Source organism: Microplitis mediator, chromosome 6, assembly GCF_029852145.1.
Source record: "Microplitis mediator isolate UGA2020A chromosome 6, iyMicMedi2.1, whole genome shotgun sequence".
NCBI classification, from domain to species: Eukaryota; Metazoa; Arthropoda; class Insecta; order Hymenoptera; family Braconidae; genus Microplitis; species Microplitis mediator.
Genome location: NC_079974.1, coordinates 23627784 through 23647063, shown reverse-complemented (window position 1 = coordinate 23647063; position 19280 = coordinate 23627784). Strand labels below are relative to the sequence as shown.

Here is a 19280-nt window from a genome sequence, read left to right as displayed (position 1 = left end):
TATTATTATTATTATTATTATTATTATTATTGGTTTTAAAAAATATTTAGAGGGGAAAAAGATATAAATATAAATTTTTTCGATGAAATTGTTGATAATGTAGTTTCAACCCTTGTAGTGAGGGTTCAAAATTATTATCCGATAGCAAATGATAGTGAGACCAGCTATTGATAAAATAAATTTTTTTTTTCATGTATGATACGAAATATTGTCTGTTTTTCCGTACCCTGGCAACAAGACTTTTTGGTAAGAAAGTTGGTGTCATTTAGTTGGGAACAAGTTGACGACAACTCCAGCCTTTGTAACTATTGACTGCAAATTCCTAATAACTTTCTCAGAAAATTGGCGACAATGTACGGTCGCAATCTGCCGCCAACCTTCTGCGAAACTTAGCGTCCAGTTGTCGTCAACTTGACTATGAGGGTAAGGAAAAATAGTTTCAGTCAATAGGCGGTCAAGTTGAGGGTAACATTTGACTATCCAACTATTGGCTACAAGTTGGCTTCAGCTTTCTGGGTAACTGTTTCATACGAAAATTTTATTATCAGCAGTAACTGAAAAAATATTTATTCCATCATCAAGATTCTTAACTACAATAGATAACCAGGTGGATATCACTCTCCTGACCCTACCCTGATAGCACGAGTTGCTCGTCAAAAAGTTGGTTTATTAGTTTGCGACCAAATTGATGACAAGTTGTCGACAACTCTAGCTTTTGCAACTTTTGGCTACAAGTTACCGCTAACTTTCTGAGAAAGTGTCTATCAGCTTTGGAAGTAGCAACTTTTGCGGCCAACTTGACATCCAGTTGCGGCTGTTAGTTTGACGCCAGTTTCTCGCCAACTTGGCTAACAGGGTAATAGCCAGAGTTTCTGATCAGAGTTGCAACTTTGTTTCTGCTCCCTCATTATCCTTCACAGGATAACAAAAAATTTATCATACGCCGACACAAAACCTTACAAGTGTAACTACAGAGAACGAAAATGAAAAAATTAATAATTGTTTCGTTTGAAATTCCACTGGATGGACCATTGACTTGTCAAGCGCACGTCTCCAATTGAGGGGTGGCCACTGCAGTGTCCAATCGAAAATAAAATAGATTACTCCGAGATACAATAATTCCAGTCGCGTACTCGCGTTGTCGCCAACTTGAAACTTCTCTTAGCGATCATTCCACGTGGTTAGCCAGACTTTCTCACACCCTTGTCCTTTCTCAATTCTCACTCTTCCTCACGTGGTCCAGGTCCAGCCTTTACATCTCAAAGGTCATAAACATTTCCGGAGAATTTTATTCTATTTTACTCAAACTTCTGTACCCAACAGCAACTCATACGTAATGTCCTTAATTTTATTGCCCGTTTCAAATGTTCAACAACCCTACAACCCATACCATAATAATAATATTTATAATAGTAGTGGTGACCAATTATTTATACAGAAATTAATACAATCATGATTGTTCAGGACGCAGCTGTAGGATTGTATATCATCCAGTAATATATTATAATGCCCGTGGACAGCGACGTGGTCGCTGTCATACAATCAGCTCTGTAATCTCCAAGGATCTCTGATGTGAATTAAATTAAACCAACAACAACAGCAAGATCATGACAATAACAATAATAGCAACAACAACAGCAATGGCAATGACTGCGACTACGACTACGGCATCTCTTTATAGCTGACATACAACATGACGTACGTTCACTAGCTCTCGTCCTCGCTTGTCGTGTCTAAGCCCTCTGTCCACTATAATCCCTACTCTATTAACTTTGCCAAAACTAAGTAATTGTTTAATTAAATTACGCAAACCAGTCCCATTATTTTCTTACTCGTTCAAATTTTTTATTGCGCTTGGGAAACAGGCTCGAAAAATTTTGATATTTAATATTTTAGAATAATTTTAAATCTTTTGAATTCAAGAAAATTCCCGCGCAATTTTTAAATCTTTTGAATTCAAGAAAATTCACGCGCAATTTTTAAATCTTTTGAATTCAAGAAAATTCACGCGCAATTTTTAAATCTTTTGAATTCAAGAAAATTCACGCGCAATTTTTAAATCTTTTGAATTCAAGAAAATTCACGCGCAATTTTTAAATCCTTTGAATTCAAGAAAATTCACGCGCAATTTTTAAATCTTTTGAATTCAAGAAAATTCACGCGCAATTTTTAAATCTTTTGAATTCAAGAAAATTCACGCGCAATTTTTAAATCCTTTGAATTCAAGAAAATTCACGCGCAATTTTTAAATCTTTTGAATTCAAGAAAATTCACGCGCAATTTTTAAATCTTTTGAATTCAAGAAAATTCACGCGCAATTTTTAAATCTTTTGAATTCAAGAAAATTCACGCGCGATTTTTAAATCTTTTGAATTCAAGAAAATTCCCGCGCAATTTTTAAATCTTTTGAATTCAAGAAAATTCACGCGCAATTTTTAAATCTTTTGAATTCAAGAAAATTCCCGCGCAATTTTCAAAAAAATCCAACCGCAGAGCTCGATAATAAATAATTTCATCATAAATGTATAAATGAATTATTTGTCGGTCGAGTTGAATCACTTGAAAAGTAGAAAAGTATCTAGACAAATCATTAAAACCATTCTTTTAAAATGAACCAGTGGAGAATCAGTGAAATTTCACTGGTTTATTTTAAGAGAGCAAGTGACTTTCTTGCTGAATGTGAAAGGGGGTAAGGTGGATTATGAAGCAAATTAAGAATGTAGTGACCTATCTCACTTGACCTTATTTCGAATTCCTCTCCACTTTTCAGTGTTAAATAGATTTATACTTTTCAAAATTATACTCATAAATTTTAATGAATTTCTCTTTATTAAACAAATCGATTAATAATCATAATTACATTTTTTCCAACCCCTATTGTTAATGATAACCTAAGATAATTTCTTATAACCGCAATTAAAGGCATTCTTAGACAGTGCCCCCCACTTCTGAAAAATATGCAATGACTTTTAACTGTCATAACCGTATTAAAATTTTATTAATTAATTAAAAAAAAATTAAAACCTTAATTGAAAAAAGGACAACGTAGTCGTAATTTCGTTGAGATAAAGATTTTTTAAAAAATTACTTAGGGGAGACCGGGGCAAGACGGCCCACCTAAGCCGGTTATTATTATTTGTGGCTTTTAACCATCAAGTCGATTTACTCTTGTCCAACTTGAACTCAATTCACCTAAATTTTGGTGAAGCTCCTGAAAAAAAAATTTTTTTTTTGGGGCAAGACGGCCCCCTCCGAAAAAAAATGAAAAAAAAATTTTTTTTTTTTAATTGTAAAAAAATTTCCCGCGTAACAAAGGTTTATATTTTTCTCTTTTACAACTGTATTTACTTTAATATTACTCGAAATAACCTTTTTTGATATAATACGAGTCATTTTTTCACTTCTGTAGAAAATTGATTATTGGTTTTTTTAACTTTTTCAAATGCTCTATTTTAATCCAAATCCATATAATTAACCAAAAAATGATATTTCTATTAAATTAATCATGACTAGGTTATAATACTATGAAATACATTTTCTTTTAGAATTTTTGAGTGGTTCATTTTGCCCCAAGTTTCACGTATCGGGCTAAAAATGAGTAAATAATCTAAATATGTGATAATCAAAAGAAAACAAGAAAAAAAAAATTTTGGTTAATTTTTGAGGTGGGCCTTCTTGCCCCAGGTGGACCGTCTTGCCCCGGTTCCCCCTACAATTGATTTGAATTAAGAGTTAAACGAAATTCGTTGAATAAATTTTAGCCGCCAAAATTTAAAAATTCAAATTATAAAATTGACAGAACGATTTTACTGAAATTTATTTAACGAATTTTGTTTAACTCCTAATAGATATCAAATGTAAATAATTTTTTTAAAAATCTATATATCGGCAAAATTACGACTACGTTGTCCTTTTTTCAATTAATGCTTTAATTTTTTTTTTAATTAATTGATGAAAATTTCATACGCTTATGACAGTAGAAAGTCATTGAAAATTTTTAAAAAGTGGGGAGCGCTGTCTGAGAATGGCCTTAAGTGAAAAAAAAACTATTAAAAAATGAAAAATAATAATTTTTGTAAAATAGTTACGGTTAAGCGAAAACAATATAACCCAATTACCATTTATATTATCTTCTACAGCCAGGACTTTACGGAAAATAATCATGAATGTTAATTTAGTAAAATTCAATTCTGTACTCGTCACACAACTCACTCATTTTTTATTTTATTAAAGTCTTAATTTGTTTTATTTTTTTTAATACTCGACTATGCAAATTTATATTTATTAACAAAAGTAATTTACTTTTTATTTAAAAAATAATTATAAGTCACCTTGATACCAATTGTTTTTTATTTACTATTATTATTATTTTTTTTCGTGACCTCCGGCTTAAATTTTCACCTCATTCGATTTCTGCATCGCACTTTATTTATTTGTACGGAAATACATTCAAGGATTTTTTTATGGCCTCAGGTGGAATAGTAAATGGGTGAAGGTCTTGAGAGGAAGGATAAAAAAAATGAAGAAACAGAAAAATTAAACCAGCTGAGAGCTTTTTCCTCAAGGCGGTTTTTATTTCAAGGCACTTATACTTTTATAAATAAGTTAAAAATAAAAGTAATTTCCCACTTATTGTAACTAAGTTTTACTTATTTACTTATTTTTTTTTCAATTCCGGGAATAGGTAATTAATAATTACTAATTAGTAATGAAATTCAATGAGAGGTAAAAAGAAAATGTATAGAAGAGACTATTAATCTTTGGAAAAGTAGCGCACACGAGGGTGTGAAAAAAAACGAGACCCTAAGGACTCATATCCGGTTGTTTTCGCTTTTCTCTGCCAGAGGCTGAGGCTACATAAGCACTTAATTATTGTCACTGCGAATATATATATATATATATATATGAGTCTAGTTTACTCTCAGAGAGACGACAACTGTAAAACTGAACTGAGAAAGTTTAAAATGTAACAGAAGAAAAAATGCAGATTAGACGCGCAACTAAAAATTAACTTTCCTCTTGTTCGGATTCCAACAATTATTGCTCAGCATAATTTAACTTTCTCAAGTTTATTTAAATTTACAACCCTATTTAAGGAAGCGGTAGAGATTCTTAAGGAAGTACTGAATTTTCGGGGATTCAAATACGTTAAATTTTTTTTTTTTTTAAAGATATTTAAAGTGAATAGAAAAGAATGTCAGCTACTTTCGAGTCCTCGAACGTTATTCTCCCTGTCTAAACAACTGAATTCGATCGAATTAACAGAATTAAATTTTTAATTCAGATAAATTCTGTTAATTCGGTACCTAACTTAAAAATTAATTCTGTCTAATTTGGCAGGAAAACCAGAATTTGTCCAAATTAAAACGAATTTAAATAATTCGATTCGGTTTAATTCGAAAATAATTCTCCAATTTCTGGTTCTGAATCCGAATTAAAACGAATTTTAAATTTTTAAATCGGTTTTATTCTGTTAAATTCAAATTCAAATTTTCAATTTAGTTGAATTCTGTTTTGCAGAATTCGATAAAATATAACAGAATTAAAATTTTTCATTCTATTTAATTCAGATAAATTTTGTTAATTCGGTACGTAACTTAAAAATGAATTCTGTCTAATTCGGCAGGAAACCCAGAATTTGTCCAAATTAAAACGAATTTAAATAATTCGATTCGGTTTAATTCGAAAATAATTCTCCAATTTCTGGTTCTGAATCCGAATTAAAACGAATTTTAAATTTTTGAATCGGTTTTATTCTGTTAAATTCAAATTCAAATTTTCAATTCAGTTGAATTCTGATTTGTAGAATTCGACAGAATATAACAGAATTAAAATTTTTAATTCTATTTAATTCAGATAAATTCTGTTAATTCGGTACCTAATTTAAAAATGAATTCTATCAAATTCGGCAGGAAACCCAGAATTTGTCCGAATTAAAACGAATTTAAATAATTCTATTCGGTTTAATTCTGATTAATTCAAAAATAATTCTCCAATTTTCGGTTCCGAATCCGAATTAAACTGAATTAAAACGAATTTGAAATTTTTAATTCGGTTTTAGTTTAATTCAAATTCAAATTTTCAATTCAGTTGAATTCTGTTTTGCAGAATCCGACAGAATATAACAGAATTAAAATTTTTAATTCGCTCGAATTCAGCTGTTTAATCACGGCTGACTATTTTCAAATCAAAACACTTCTCTGAGCTCCAAACCAGCGAAAACTCTTGAGATTGGTCCCCAAGGTCTCCCGTTTTTCATATTTTTTTCATTTTGTCACCATCTTTCTATTTAAATATCACAATATATGTACCAAATTTCTCGTGCTCAATTAATTATAGTTGTTGTATGAAGATATATTAAGATAAATTATTCTCAAGTGAATATGTACAGGATTCGCATAATATAACATTAGGTAGTTTAATTGCTGGAATAAAGGCCAGGAAGAATTTACAAAACCGCTTTTACTCAGCATCCAGTTGGGTGATATTTCGTCGGTAAACCAGCTTACTTACTAATACATACCGCGTATATCTATACAGAAGACTCTCGCGTGTATTCTCCGGGGACAAATATGTCTGTAGACATATTCTGGGCCAAGCTCCAATTCCTCCACAATATCCTTTATACCTTTCCTACACAAACCTATTTTATGCTATCCCACTCAGAGATCGTTCAACTGCCAGCTATTGCGCTCTTACATCTACAAATACAAGTTACGCAAATATTTACTCCCTTTTTTTTCCTTAAAATCTTCTTCCAACCCGTAATGCCTTTATTTGATCATCGTAAAATTTAGTGAGTGACGTTAAATGCAAGAGTTTAAGTAAATTAGTGCAGCCGAATGGTTATTAAATGTTTTCACTCGGAAAAGGACTAAAACAACTAAATTTATTTTTAGTAGTGATTCAATTTACAACAATAGTAAAAAAACACTTGAATGTAGTTTTATCACCGGTAAAGTTGTACTTATACTCTTATTCAAAGCGTTGGTTTGTAAAATGAGGAAAAAAAGTGAGTCGTCATTCGTGCCTTTATACTAGCTGGTACTGCTGCCATTAACTACCAGTACAAAGGAGCCCTTAATATATAGCTCTCAACATTATTTTAAATTTATTTAGTTAATTGTACATTACTCTATTAATAGTCCAAACTCTAATGCAAAAAAAAAAATGTTTATTCAAGGACTCGAAGTATTCAACGTTTCCGAACCACTTGACTTTTTTTTAGTTATTCGTAAATTTTTTTATTAATCGATGGAAATTCGAATATTCGCTTCAAAATTAGGACATAAAATTTTTAACTTCCCGCTAAGAAAATTGAAAATTTTCAAAAATTCGGGAAGTTATTGGTTTCGGTCCGATTTGCAAAAACCGAATTTCGATCAGATTTTGACGTTTTGAGGTTCTAGGAAGCTATTCTGACTAATTTCAAGATGATGTCCGAGTGTATGTATGTGTGTACGTAAGTGTGTACGTACGTATGTAAATATTCATAACTCTTGAACGGATGAACCGATTTTGATCTTTGAGGTGTCATTCGACGCGGCTTGTTAATATCTTGAAGCTGTAAAAATTTGAGCTTAATCGGTAGGGTGCGTTCGGAGATATTTCAAAAATAAAATTTTTTCAAAAATGTTTTATTTGGATAGTTTTTATTTTGCTCGATGGGTTGATTCCAAAATCTAATCAGCTCTAAAACTTTATAAGCCGCGTCGAATGTCACCTCAACCATCAAAATCGGTTTATTCGTTCAAAAGAAACCGTTGACGAAAGAATTCAAAAAAATTTTTTTTTGGTTTTTTTGAAATTTCTCAAAAACGACTCAATAAATCAATTTCAAAATTTGATCAGCTTTAGAACTTGATAAAACGCGTCGATTGCCGCCTCAATCATCAAAATCGGTTAATTCGTTCGCGAGATATCGTGGGAGAAAGAAATGTTAAAAAATGGTTTTTTTTAAGACAATGGCATACAAAAGTATTATCGAGCTCGAAAATGTATTTACAATAATATTTTCGAGCTCAACGAGCTCGAAAACAGCGGGAAGTTTTGGGGCTGGCCCGCAGGGTTAACCGATAGACCGATTTTTTAATTCAAAATTAGGTGTACAAAAATTTAATTGAATAATTTATTAATAATTCAGATTTTCTCGAAACTCGAAAATTGACAAATAATTCATACGTTGGGACAAGAAAAGATTTTCATGAGGCAAGAAATCCTTTTTTTCTGTGTAAGTTTAAATTATTCGCACACACCTCTGATGTTTTACTTTTAATATTTTTTTTTATTATTAATATTTATCAGCTGAAAAAAAATTTATTAAATTTATTAAATAAAAATAAATAAATTAAATCACAATGAAATATTTATTAGACTTTTTTTTTAATTTTCTTATATATTAATATTTACATTAATTGTTAATTAAAATCTAATTGTCATCAACCATATAAATTAATTTATAATTTATAATATAATTTATAGATATATATATATATTTATATTATCGAAGGACCGGTGGCTTTTGAAGTCAAAACCGTTGGTACAATATTTTAAAATTACGATTTTCATAATTAAAATTTTTTATCAATTTCCTCTACTTCGACATACATTTAATCACATCCCATTCATACATATTCAGCATTTAATTTTCTACAAGCACATAAAAAAAAAGAAATTCAAAAGCCGGCCTTCTCTCTGTCAAACGAAATAAAAACAAATCCTTTGATATTATTTACATAAATAATAAATCAAAAGTATAAGTAACATTATTATTAAATATATATTTAAATTCAAATAACATTAACGTGAAATATTTAAATCGTACGAAGAGAAGTCCTTCCACAATCCAATAAAATACACAGTAAAAAATATTGTGTATCTGTGTTAAAAACGGTCCGTGTTAAATTTTTTGTGTTGATTATTTTGTGTCAAATCAACACAATTCTTTGTGTTACTTTAAAATTTTCAATCGATCTCCTATTCAACACTTTAAAAGTGTTACCTAGTACAAAAATCGATATTATCAACATTTATTAAGTGTTACTTTAAAATCAACACAAAAAAAGTGTTGAAACGACAGTTGAATTGTGTTAAAAAAAATGTCTTCCTTCTATTCACGCGAGAAGCGCCATTAAGCATCATTTTGCTTAGTTAGATTATTTTTGGGACATTGATTTTATTTATTTTCAATTGGACATGAAAAAATAAAGTTGACAAAGTTCATGATTCGTATAGTTTAAAAAAAAAAAATATTTAAAAAATTGCATCTGTAGCTTTTTTATTTTTCTACATGCGCATATTTTTATTTTTTTTTCGTAATTGATTTGTTGATTAAAAAATTCAAAAATTGTTGACTGTCTGCTAACTTTAGGATCATGTTTACTATCACATAATAGTTCAATGTTAAATAATAATTGTTGACACTTTTGATAACCTAAAAATAATCCATGGTACAAATATAAAAGTTAACATTTTTTTTGTGTCACCATTAACATTTAAAAAGTGTTGAAGTTACTTCTTATGTTACTCGAATTTTGTGTTGAAATTTTAACACAAATTTTGTGTTGAAATTTAACACAAATAGTCTGTGTTGAAAAATAACACAAATATTGTGTGGACCGTTTCTAACACACAAATTGTGTTGATTTTAACACAATATTTTTTACTGTGTAAATAAAAGTTATAATTATTTAATTACAACGAAGACTAATTAGTAATTACTAATTAATAATTACTGTTGATAATATTAAGTAGATTTAAAAAAATATATACAAGTACAAAAGACCTCGAGGATAAACAATAGCTCAGTGTTGTCTTGGTTACAAAATTTAATAGCGACTCGGATTACAAGTCTGTTATTTTATTGGAAGGCTTCCCTTCATCGAGGATACTTTTAATTTACACAAGACAAATATATCCCATTACACTCATTGAGCACTCACTTTATTTATTCAATCATCCGATCTCATTAATTTATACATTAAACAATTAGTATTATTATTAATTAATTAATTAATTATAATCACACGTTTCCTACACAGGAAAGAAATAATTTCTTGGCGCAATAAATTTTTATTCCCACGAAAATTTACTTGGGGCGAGAAAAAATTTTCTTGAGCCAAGAAAGTTCTTCTAGTCCCACACAGAAAAAAAAAATTTCTCGGCGCAAGAAATATTTTGTATTATGAATTGAAGACAAAAATTTTTCTTGGCTCAAGAAATTTTTTTCTCGCCTAAAAAATTTTTTTCTTGTTCCGAGAAAATTTTTTCTTACCCCAAGAAAAGTTTTGTTTTCACTTTATAATACAAAAAATTTCTTGGGTCAAGTGAAAATTTTTTACGCCAAAAAATTCTTTTTTTCTGTGCAAGAAAATTTTGTTTTTTCGTAATGAAAATTTTTTCTTGCGCCAGGAAATCTTTTTTTTCTGTGCAGGTCATTAAATTTGAACGATAAGCAGATAGCAATCTTACGTAATAAATTAGCACGGAAAATTAATAAGTTTTCAGTGGCAGCGACTTTAGTAATAAATATATGTTATATATATATGGAAAGGAGTCACTGTAAATAAAGTATCGTATCGTAGGACACAATAACTTTAAGTTTAAACCACAAAGTTTGCAACAATAACACTCGGCACGCATGCACACGGATTAAAGTTTTGTGAGCAAGTGAATTGTTCACGTTGGGTAGAGACTCGAGAAGGCGGGTATCCTCCAGCTGACGGCGGCCAACAAGGAAGCGAGAAAGTTGCTTGCAAGTATCGCCGGGCTGGGGTTCCGTCTGTCGCCACCGTGCATTGCGGCTGGTTTTTCTTCTTCTGAAAAATTTATCACACTGTGTTACTGCTTATTTATAACTTTTGACCCATGAGATTACGGTAAACCGTAAATAGACATTTAGTTTTTTTTTTTTTTAAAAATATTTAATGGATCACAAAATTTTTTTTTTTCAAGGAAATTTTTCAAAATTTGTTACAAGCTCAGAAAAAAATAAATTTCAAACCGATTCTCAATTACAAGAAATTTTTCGGGAGTTTATGCTCGAAATGCGATTTTTTTATTTTTAATTTAGGGGAGAGTGGGGTAAAATGAGACACGAATTTTTAACAGAAAAAACTCTCCCCTGTATTCATTTTCAAACATGTAGGGGAGACTGGGGTACGAATGCCCCCTTAAGCCGGTTTTTTCTTGTCGTGGCTTTTGACCATCAGATTCGTTTATATTCCGTCTATTTTGGAAGAATCAGTCGAAATTTTGTAAAAAATCGAAAAAAAAAATTTTTTTTTTCTGAGGCACGAAGGCCCCCTCTCCAAAAAATTATAAAAAAAAATTTTTTTTATTTCCCGTCAAGTTATGACTACTGCAATGTTTTTATCATATTTTAGGTGAATATGTGATATATGGGGTAAAATGGACCACTCGAAAAAAAGAATTGTAATGAAAAAATGATTTTTTTTTTTATTTTCCGTCAAGTTATGACCTTTATAATGTTTTTATTATATTTTAGGTTAATATGTGATATGTAGAGCAAAATGGACCACTCAAAAAAAAAAATTGTGACGAAAAAATTAACTTGACGGAAAAAAAAAAAATAATTTTTTTTTCGAGTGGTTCATTTTGCCCCACATATCACATATTGACCTAAAGTATAATAAAACCATTATAGAGGTCATAATTTGACGGAAAATGAAAAAAAAATAATTTTTTTGTTATAATTTTTTTTTCGAGTGGTTCATTTTGCCCCACATATTACATATTGACTTAAAATGTGATAAAAAAATTGTAGGGGTCATAACTTAACGGAAATCAAAAAAAATTTTTTTACGTAATTTCTGAGGGGGGCCTTCGTACCCCAGGGGGCCAAAGCACCCCGGTCTCCCCTAATTGTTTCGTAAAAAGTTTGGAAAAAAAAATCAAATTACCGTACCTTCGATAACATGAATATTAACAGAAGATGATTTCGCGTTGCTGGGGGAGCAGGTATAGTTGCCGCCATGTGTAATTTTAATTTTTTCAACCTTAAGAATAGACCCATTCTGAGTGAGTTCAACGCTGACACGAGGATCCGCGTCGTAATTAATCATGCGTCCTTCCTGATACCAGAACACGAAATTTGGCGGCTCGGTGGCTGCCATCAGGTGGCACTCGAGTTTCAAACTCGAGCCTTGCTTGACATGTAGATCCGGGCCACCGGGTATCACCGAGTACGCTTCTGTTACCGCCAGACGTACAAAGTGTTGTTCTACTGGATAAGTTGCAATCTGGACATTGATTAATAATTAATTGATCAATTAATTAATTGATGGATTGACTGATTGGTTGATTGATTACCTGACACTCATAAAGACCAGCGTCATCTAGTGTAACGCGACGAATAACAAGTGCCCAATCAGAACTGGACACTCTTATCATAAATCGATTATCCACTGAGTGTGTCGCCGTTCCGACGGTTAACAATTGCCTGTCTCTTCTTCTCACCCATGTCACCTGTAACAAATATATCAAACGAGGACACGTTATCTATAAATTCAGTTCAATTATTTTATTGACTTTCCATCGGCTTTTTTTAGCACGCGGCTACAAGAATGTATTTTTACAAACCCGCATAAAAAAAACTTATACTCTAAAATTATATCAGATAATATAATATTTATTATATTATAGTATAATTTAGAATATAAATAATTATATATTTAAAAATAACTACTTTTTTGCCGTTTTCAATATAAAACTTTATATTCTAAAAGTATATCAATATAATATATAATTTTATATTTTGGCATATATTATCATTATAAAAACTCCATATAATATTAGATTATATAAAAAAAATATATGTCATTATATAGTATCAATTTATAGGTTTATATATATTATGATTTTATAATTCAAATTATATTATTAACAGTATAATATAATATATAATGCTCGTATATAAGCTTGTATATACACTGAGAGAAAAAATCGGTTTTCTGAACTAAGGAATCGTAGTTCACAGACGACTCAGCTATTGAAGTCAGTTTCAGTAACTAATACGCCACAGTAGAGTGCTCTACGACTACATAGTCGTTCTTACTATTTTTAGTTACATATACTAAGATAGCAATAATGAACATAGCTAGTTTAGGGAAAGTCTTTATTACTACCAGTTTAAAGTTAACATAACTATAATTTATGTTGTAGTAAGCAATTTATTCTTAGTCTAATAAACATTAAGATAATTGTGATGTTAATAATGTACACTGAGTTCTTCAGATCATTTATGATAGTAGCAATAAGTATTTGTGTCTAGATGTACACACTAGAAAATCGAACTTTCTGCGAATGTACTAATTTGACTTATTGTAACTAAACATTCATAGTTACCATTGTCATAATTTAGTAGCCATTGCAAGAAACAAAATTATTTAGCGATCTGTAGTGCAAATTTTGTTTTATTGTTACTGAATTCTTTTTTCTTTAATAGCCAACCCTTATGTGATAAATACAGAAAATTTTTTTTCTATTACATTAAATGTACTTGATGTTTTTCTATTATTACATAAATTATTTTAGGAAACATTAATGTTAAACATTAATGTCATAATGTAATTTCGTACAAACTATATTACAATCAAAATTGATACTAGTCACTCTGTCAAATAACAGAGAAATACTAATGCCGGAATTGTTCTCAAGCTAGGAATATAATACTTCTGAAATAAGTTTCTTACCAGGGACACTACAAAAGGTGTGCGCGATCTAGTGGCGAGCACCAAACTACTCTCAAGGCTGTTGCCTTGCTCTGGTGACTTCCCTCTCCTCCATATATATCTTTTCTCCCAAGAAATTTATCCCTTAGTTTAAGCAACTATTCTGTTTTGGTTGGAGCATGAAAAGTTCTTGCGCTAAATAATACTCATTGAGAGAAATTTTATTTTCTTTAAACAAAAAAGTGCAGATTTCTACAACAAACTAATACATCTTGCTTCAAAAAAATATTTAATATTAAGAAATAAAAACTTCTGTAACAAGTAAAAATTTATCTTGAATTTTTATCTCGAATCGAAATATTTTTTTTCAAGTCAACATATTCTCACGCTCAAATCGAAAAATTTTTACTTATTTAACGAGTTTTAATTTCTCAATATAGGAAATATTTTTTGTAGCAAGATGTGTTAGTTTTTAGTAACAATTGCATTTTTTAGTTTGAAGAAAATAAATTTTCTCTTAATAACTACAACTTTTTTAACGCGAGAATTTTTGTATGCTTCAACCAAAAAAAAAAAAAAAGAAAAAAAAAAGTTGTTTAAGCTAAAAGGAAAATTGATTGGGAGAAAAGATATATATATTATCTTGATTAATTTCCATTTTAATAAATAATTCCGAATTGATTGACAACAAAAAATTTTTACACGCCCTTTTGATATAAAAAAAAAATTTTTTTTTACTTTTTTAATCGATCTTCACATTTTTAACAATTCGGAATTGATAAGCAAAAAAAATGTTTGATACGCTTCTTTGGCTCAGCAGAACCAATAAGGCGTATATTTTGCAGTACGCACTTTTGGCATTAGGATCGGAATTTATAGCCAGGGAAACTAAATATTAAGGATATCCATAACTATATTCTCCTTTGAATTTTTTTTTAAAGTTGATTATTAGTCAGCAGAAATAGTCTATAATTATTGAATTAACTGGAAATTGATTGTTTAGACAACTAAGATGAAATAGTACGGTTGATACTTTTGTCAGTAGTAAAAGAAACTAAATAAATGCAGTTCTATGAGACGATAACTAAACTCTTAGTTGAGTCAACTATTAAAATTATTTCTACCAACTATTATACAGTTACTAAGCTAACATAGTTACTGTATCTATATTATGTTAATCGACCCAATGATAAAGGTAATATTGTGTTCACTACTAAGCCTTGATTTAAAAAGATTAAAGTTTTGTAGTGACCATAATGAGGCAAAAATAGTTTCTTAAGTTTAGTTAATGTAACTAGTTTTTCGTGCTGATTCACACTAGTATATAGTTCCAGTAACAATGAAAATTGGTTAGGGAGACTATATTTTTATATCTGTCGCTGAATAGTTCAGGTTACTAAGCACTTTTCTCTCAGTGTATTAAAAAATATACATGACACTTTTGTGCTTCGAAAAATTTTCAGTTCCATGAATGCTCTTTCGGTATCCTCTAAAACTTATTTTATTTTGAGTAATTATTTTTTTATATTAAAAATTAATCATATAAATGAAAATTTATAGTCATAACGACTCTCTCTACAAACTTCCTTTCAAGTTCGATCTACATACTTAATTTACTCGAATAAAATATATTCTCATTGATACTCACAATCATCGTCAAACTGAAAGTCTTTATTTTTCATATTTTATTTTATATTTTTAGATATATAATGTATTATATAATACAATATACAATTCAATATCTTGAGATTTTCCAACGTCAATTATATAAAAAAATATATTTAACAATATAATATTTAATATATAAAAAAATATATTCTATTATATATCATTCCAATATATGTAAATTTATAATGAATTTTATAAGTTAAAAATTATATTTTATAATTATATTACATATTATGAAAATATGTATAGGGGAGGGTGGGGCAGAGCGGCCCCCCTAAGCCAATTATTATTTTTTGTGGCTTTCAACCATATGATCACTTTACTTTTGTCCTATTTCGAACAAATTTATGGACATTTTGCCAAAATTCTGAAAAATTTTTTTTTTTTTTTGTGGGGCAGAGCGGCCCCCCTTAAAAAAGTGATAAAGAAAATTTTTTTTTTCGTTTTTTTTTTTTTTAAATTGTTTTCATCATTAAGAATGTATTTCTTACTCTTGACAACTATTTTTGGTTTTATATTACTCGAAAAAAATTTTTTAAAGCGTAAAAAATCGTTCACTCTCGATTACCTTAATTACTTATTGTTATTTAATAAAAAAAAAAATAAATTCTATAATTTTACTTTATTTCAAAAAATTATCAACTAAAAAAAAAAAATTTAATTTTTATAAATTTTTAGTGACTAAATTTGCCTCTTACATAGAGAAACGGCCGAAAAATATGAAAAAATAATTTTTTCGGAAGTTTCGGCTGGTCCATTTTGCCCCAGGTGTTATGCGTAGGGCTAGAAATGTGAAATTATAATAATTTTTTTTTAATTTGACGATAAAAATACGAAAAAATCACTTTTTCAAAATTTTGGGCTTGTCCATTTTGCCCCAAATGTCATGCGTAGGGGTAAAAATGCGCAAACATATCGGATTTATAGTAAGTAGTCGAAAAAAAAAAAAATTTTTTTTTTGGTCGAAATTTCAGGGGGGCCGCTCTGCCCCACCCTCCCCTATATTTTTTTATAATGTAAATTATAAATCACAGTATAACTTTGAATTTATATAAATATTATATTTTATTATACATACATTTTTGCCGTTTTATAAAATTATATATTTACGGTATATTTTTTTATATATAATCAAAATATATGTTATTTTCATGCGGGAATTGGATTAATTGTTTAATCACATCGGTGATGCTAATGGCTATTAGCGTCGTGAATAAAAATACAAAGGCGGAAGTTAAAATTTCCTTGAAGAACAGCGCGAAAAAAAAAAGTTATTATAGTCGCGTGTATTATGTATTTTTAATTAAACTTTTTAATAGAAAGTAAATGAAGGGATTCTTCATTTTTTGTTAAAGTTTAATTAATAAACGTGTTAGATATTGTAAATTGCTGTAATTATAAAATTGTCTTGGCACTTTTAAATTAGAGGAACTAAATTTCCTTAGTATTTCTTTTTTCAAAGTTATAGCTCGGAAATAGGACAAGAAGGCGTCAAAAGTAGTTAATAAAAAAAAAATTTCTTAAAACTTTTGAAATTCATTTTCTAATTAAAGCTTTGAAATTTTGAATTCAATTAAAATAATAATTTGTAAGGCTGATTTTTTATTCAAATTTTAGGGCCAATTCTGCCTCTCGTAATTTCAATTTAGGGGAGACCGGGGCAAGACGGCCCACCTGGGGCAAGAAGGCCCACCTCAAAAATTAACCAAAAATTTTTTTTTTTTGTTTTCTTTTGATTATCACAAATTTAGATTATTTACTCATTTTTAGCCCGATACGTGAAACTTGGGGCAAAATGAACCACTCAAAAATTCTAAAAGAAAATGTATTTCATAGTATTATAACCTAGTCATGATTAATTTAATAGAAATATCATTTTTTGGTTAATTATATGGATTTGGATTAAAATAGAGCATTTGAAAAAGTTAAAAAAACCAATAATCAATTTTCTACAGAAGTGAAAAAATGACTCGTGTTATATCAAAAAAGGTTATTTCGAGTAATATTAAAGTAAATTCAGTTGTTAAAGAGAAAAATATAAACATTTGTTACGCGGGAAATTTTTTTACAATTAAAAAAAAAAAATTTTTTTTTTCATTTTTTTTCGGAGGGGGCCGTCTTGCCCCAAAAAAAAAAATTTTTTTCAGGAGCTTCACCAAAATTTTGGTAAATTGAGTTCAAGTTAGACAAGAGTAAATCGACTTGATGGTTAAAAGCCACAAATAATAATAACTGGCTTAGGTGGGCCGTCTTGCCCCGGTCTCCCCTATAAAAAATTTTTTTGGCCTAATTTTGGCTTTTCTCGCTCATTTTTCAGAACATTGATCCCAATAAATTTTAAATTGACATTTAAGTGATCGAAAATTAAAATTCCATTTCATTAAAAAAATTATAATTTATAAAAAATTCATCAAGGAAATTAGTAGCTGTCAATTATCATCTATAAGTAAATCTATCGATTAATAAATGAATTCTTAAATAATCCTAATTACAAGCGTTAATTACAAAATGATACGATCCAACTCTGTCACGTGCGATTCTAAGCAAAAGTTTATCCGATTCCATAAACGTAAGCTCAAGAAAAGAGAGAGAGAGAGCGAGTTTATCAAGTTGTCCTTGCCAAGAATGTAAGCACTGGCTCAGAATTGTAACTTACAGTAAGTTTGTTCCTGAGGTTTGCCCGTTGCAGCGGAACTAAAATCAGCTATTTCCAAGAATACGTGGATTACCCACCCCGAGGATTATCCCGCTATTCCAATACCGTATTACGGAAATAGCTCCAAGACTTATTAACTACGGTCCTGTAATACCTCGCCATTGATAAAGATTTTAAAAATTAAATGTATTAATCAATCAATGAATTTTTTCTATTATTGTTTTCATCATAAATAATATTGCAGTCTATAGATGAACTAAATCGGTCAAGTTAATACTCACAATAGACTACAAGCTTTAGTATTAATTATTGTAGTGATAATAATAGTCTAAACCATACCCACAATGGTTATTGCGACTGTCCTTGTGTCAGACCGTCGCGTGCACTTGTGATAAAAGTCGATTGCTGTGAATTATTAGAGCTTAGTCTAAGCTATAAACATTCATATATATATGTTACAGTAGTATGATACATTTGTTATTAATGATATATTGTGTCGCTTTATAAATAGTCACATTTACTGTTAGTCCAACACGCCACGATAAACAAAATTGATTAATTTATTTTATTAAAAACTTCATTAATTATTTATTTCGATAAATTTTATTTTTATTAACGAGATGGTTAATGGGAATAAATTTATCAAGTGTTCCTTTGATTTATTAATTTCAGTTAACTATTTTTCCGGCCACTGCAGGTTTTTTTTTGACTACTTGCCGCTTTATAAAGTACTCATATATATTTAGAGTATTTGAACATTTGAAAAAGTCTTTGAGCGCGATCATACTAAATACGACGTTTATATTTAAAACGACAGTCTCTGATATTAAATATATATATATATATGTATTAGACTGGGCCAAAAAAATCGACTATTTTTTTTTTTCAACGATACTGTGAAAATATTATTTGGGATGGCAAAAAAAAATTATTGTGAAAATTTGAGGCCTTAATATTGAAATTAAGAGGTGTATCATCGCAATTTTTGATTTTTTTTTAATGAGCGGGTTTTTGTCTCATAACTTTCAAATCATCGAGATAATCGAAATCGACTTGGATACATTTTTTGAAGAAAATTTGATACTCTACAAAAAAGGTTTGATTGAAATTTTTCGTCAGTTGAACAGTTTTCTTATAATCATGATTTGAACATTGGTATGATTTTAAAATTTGATTGTTCAACTTTGGAATTTTGTAATATATGTAAAAATAAGTTTCCGGAAAAAGCCGATCAATATTCTTGAAGGAAATTGAATGCTCTACAA

At 29.4% G+C, this 19280-nt stretch overlaps 1 protein-coding gene across 5 annotated transcripts in view; it reads right to left on the bottom strand.

Moving 5' to 3' along the window:
- Nucleotides 1-8369: 8369 nt before the first annotated feature.
- The window catches only part of LOC130669657 (neural cell adhesion molecule 2-like), a 55209-nt gene continuing 44298 nt past the window's right edge, over nucleotides 8370-19280 (bottom strand). For all 5 annotated transcript variants that reach the window (XM_057472674.1, XM_057472673.1, XM_057472672.1 and 2 more), the window contains 3 exons: nucleotides 12331-12486; nucleotides 11927-12260; nucleotides 8370-10817 (listed from right to left, as the gene is read on the bottom strand). In XM_057472674.1, coding sequence (XP_057328657.1) covers nucleotides 10678-10817; nucleotides 11927-12260; nucleotides 12331-12486 — 630 coding nt within the window. In that variant the 3' untranslated portion in view covers nucleotides 8370-10677. The remainder of the gene's footprint in view (nucleotides 10818-11926; nucleotides 12261-12330; nucleotides 12487-19280) is intronic.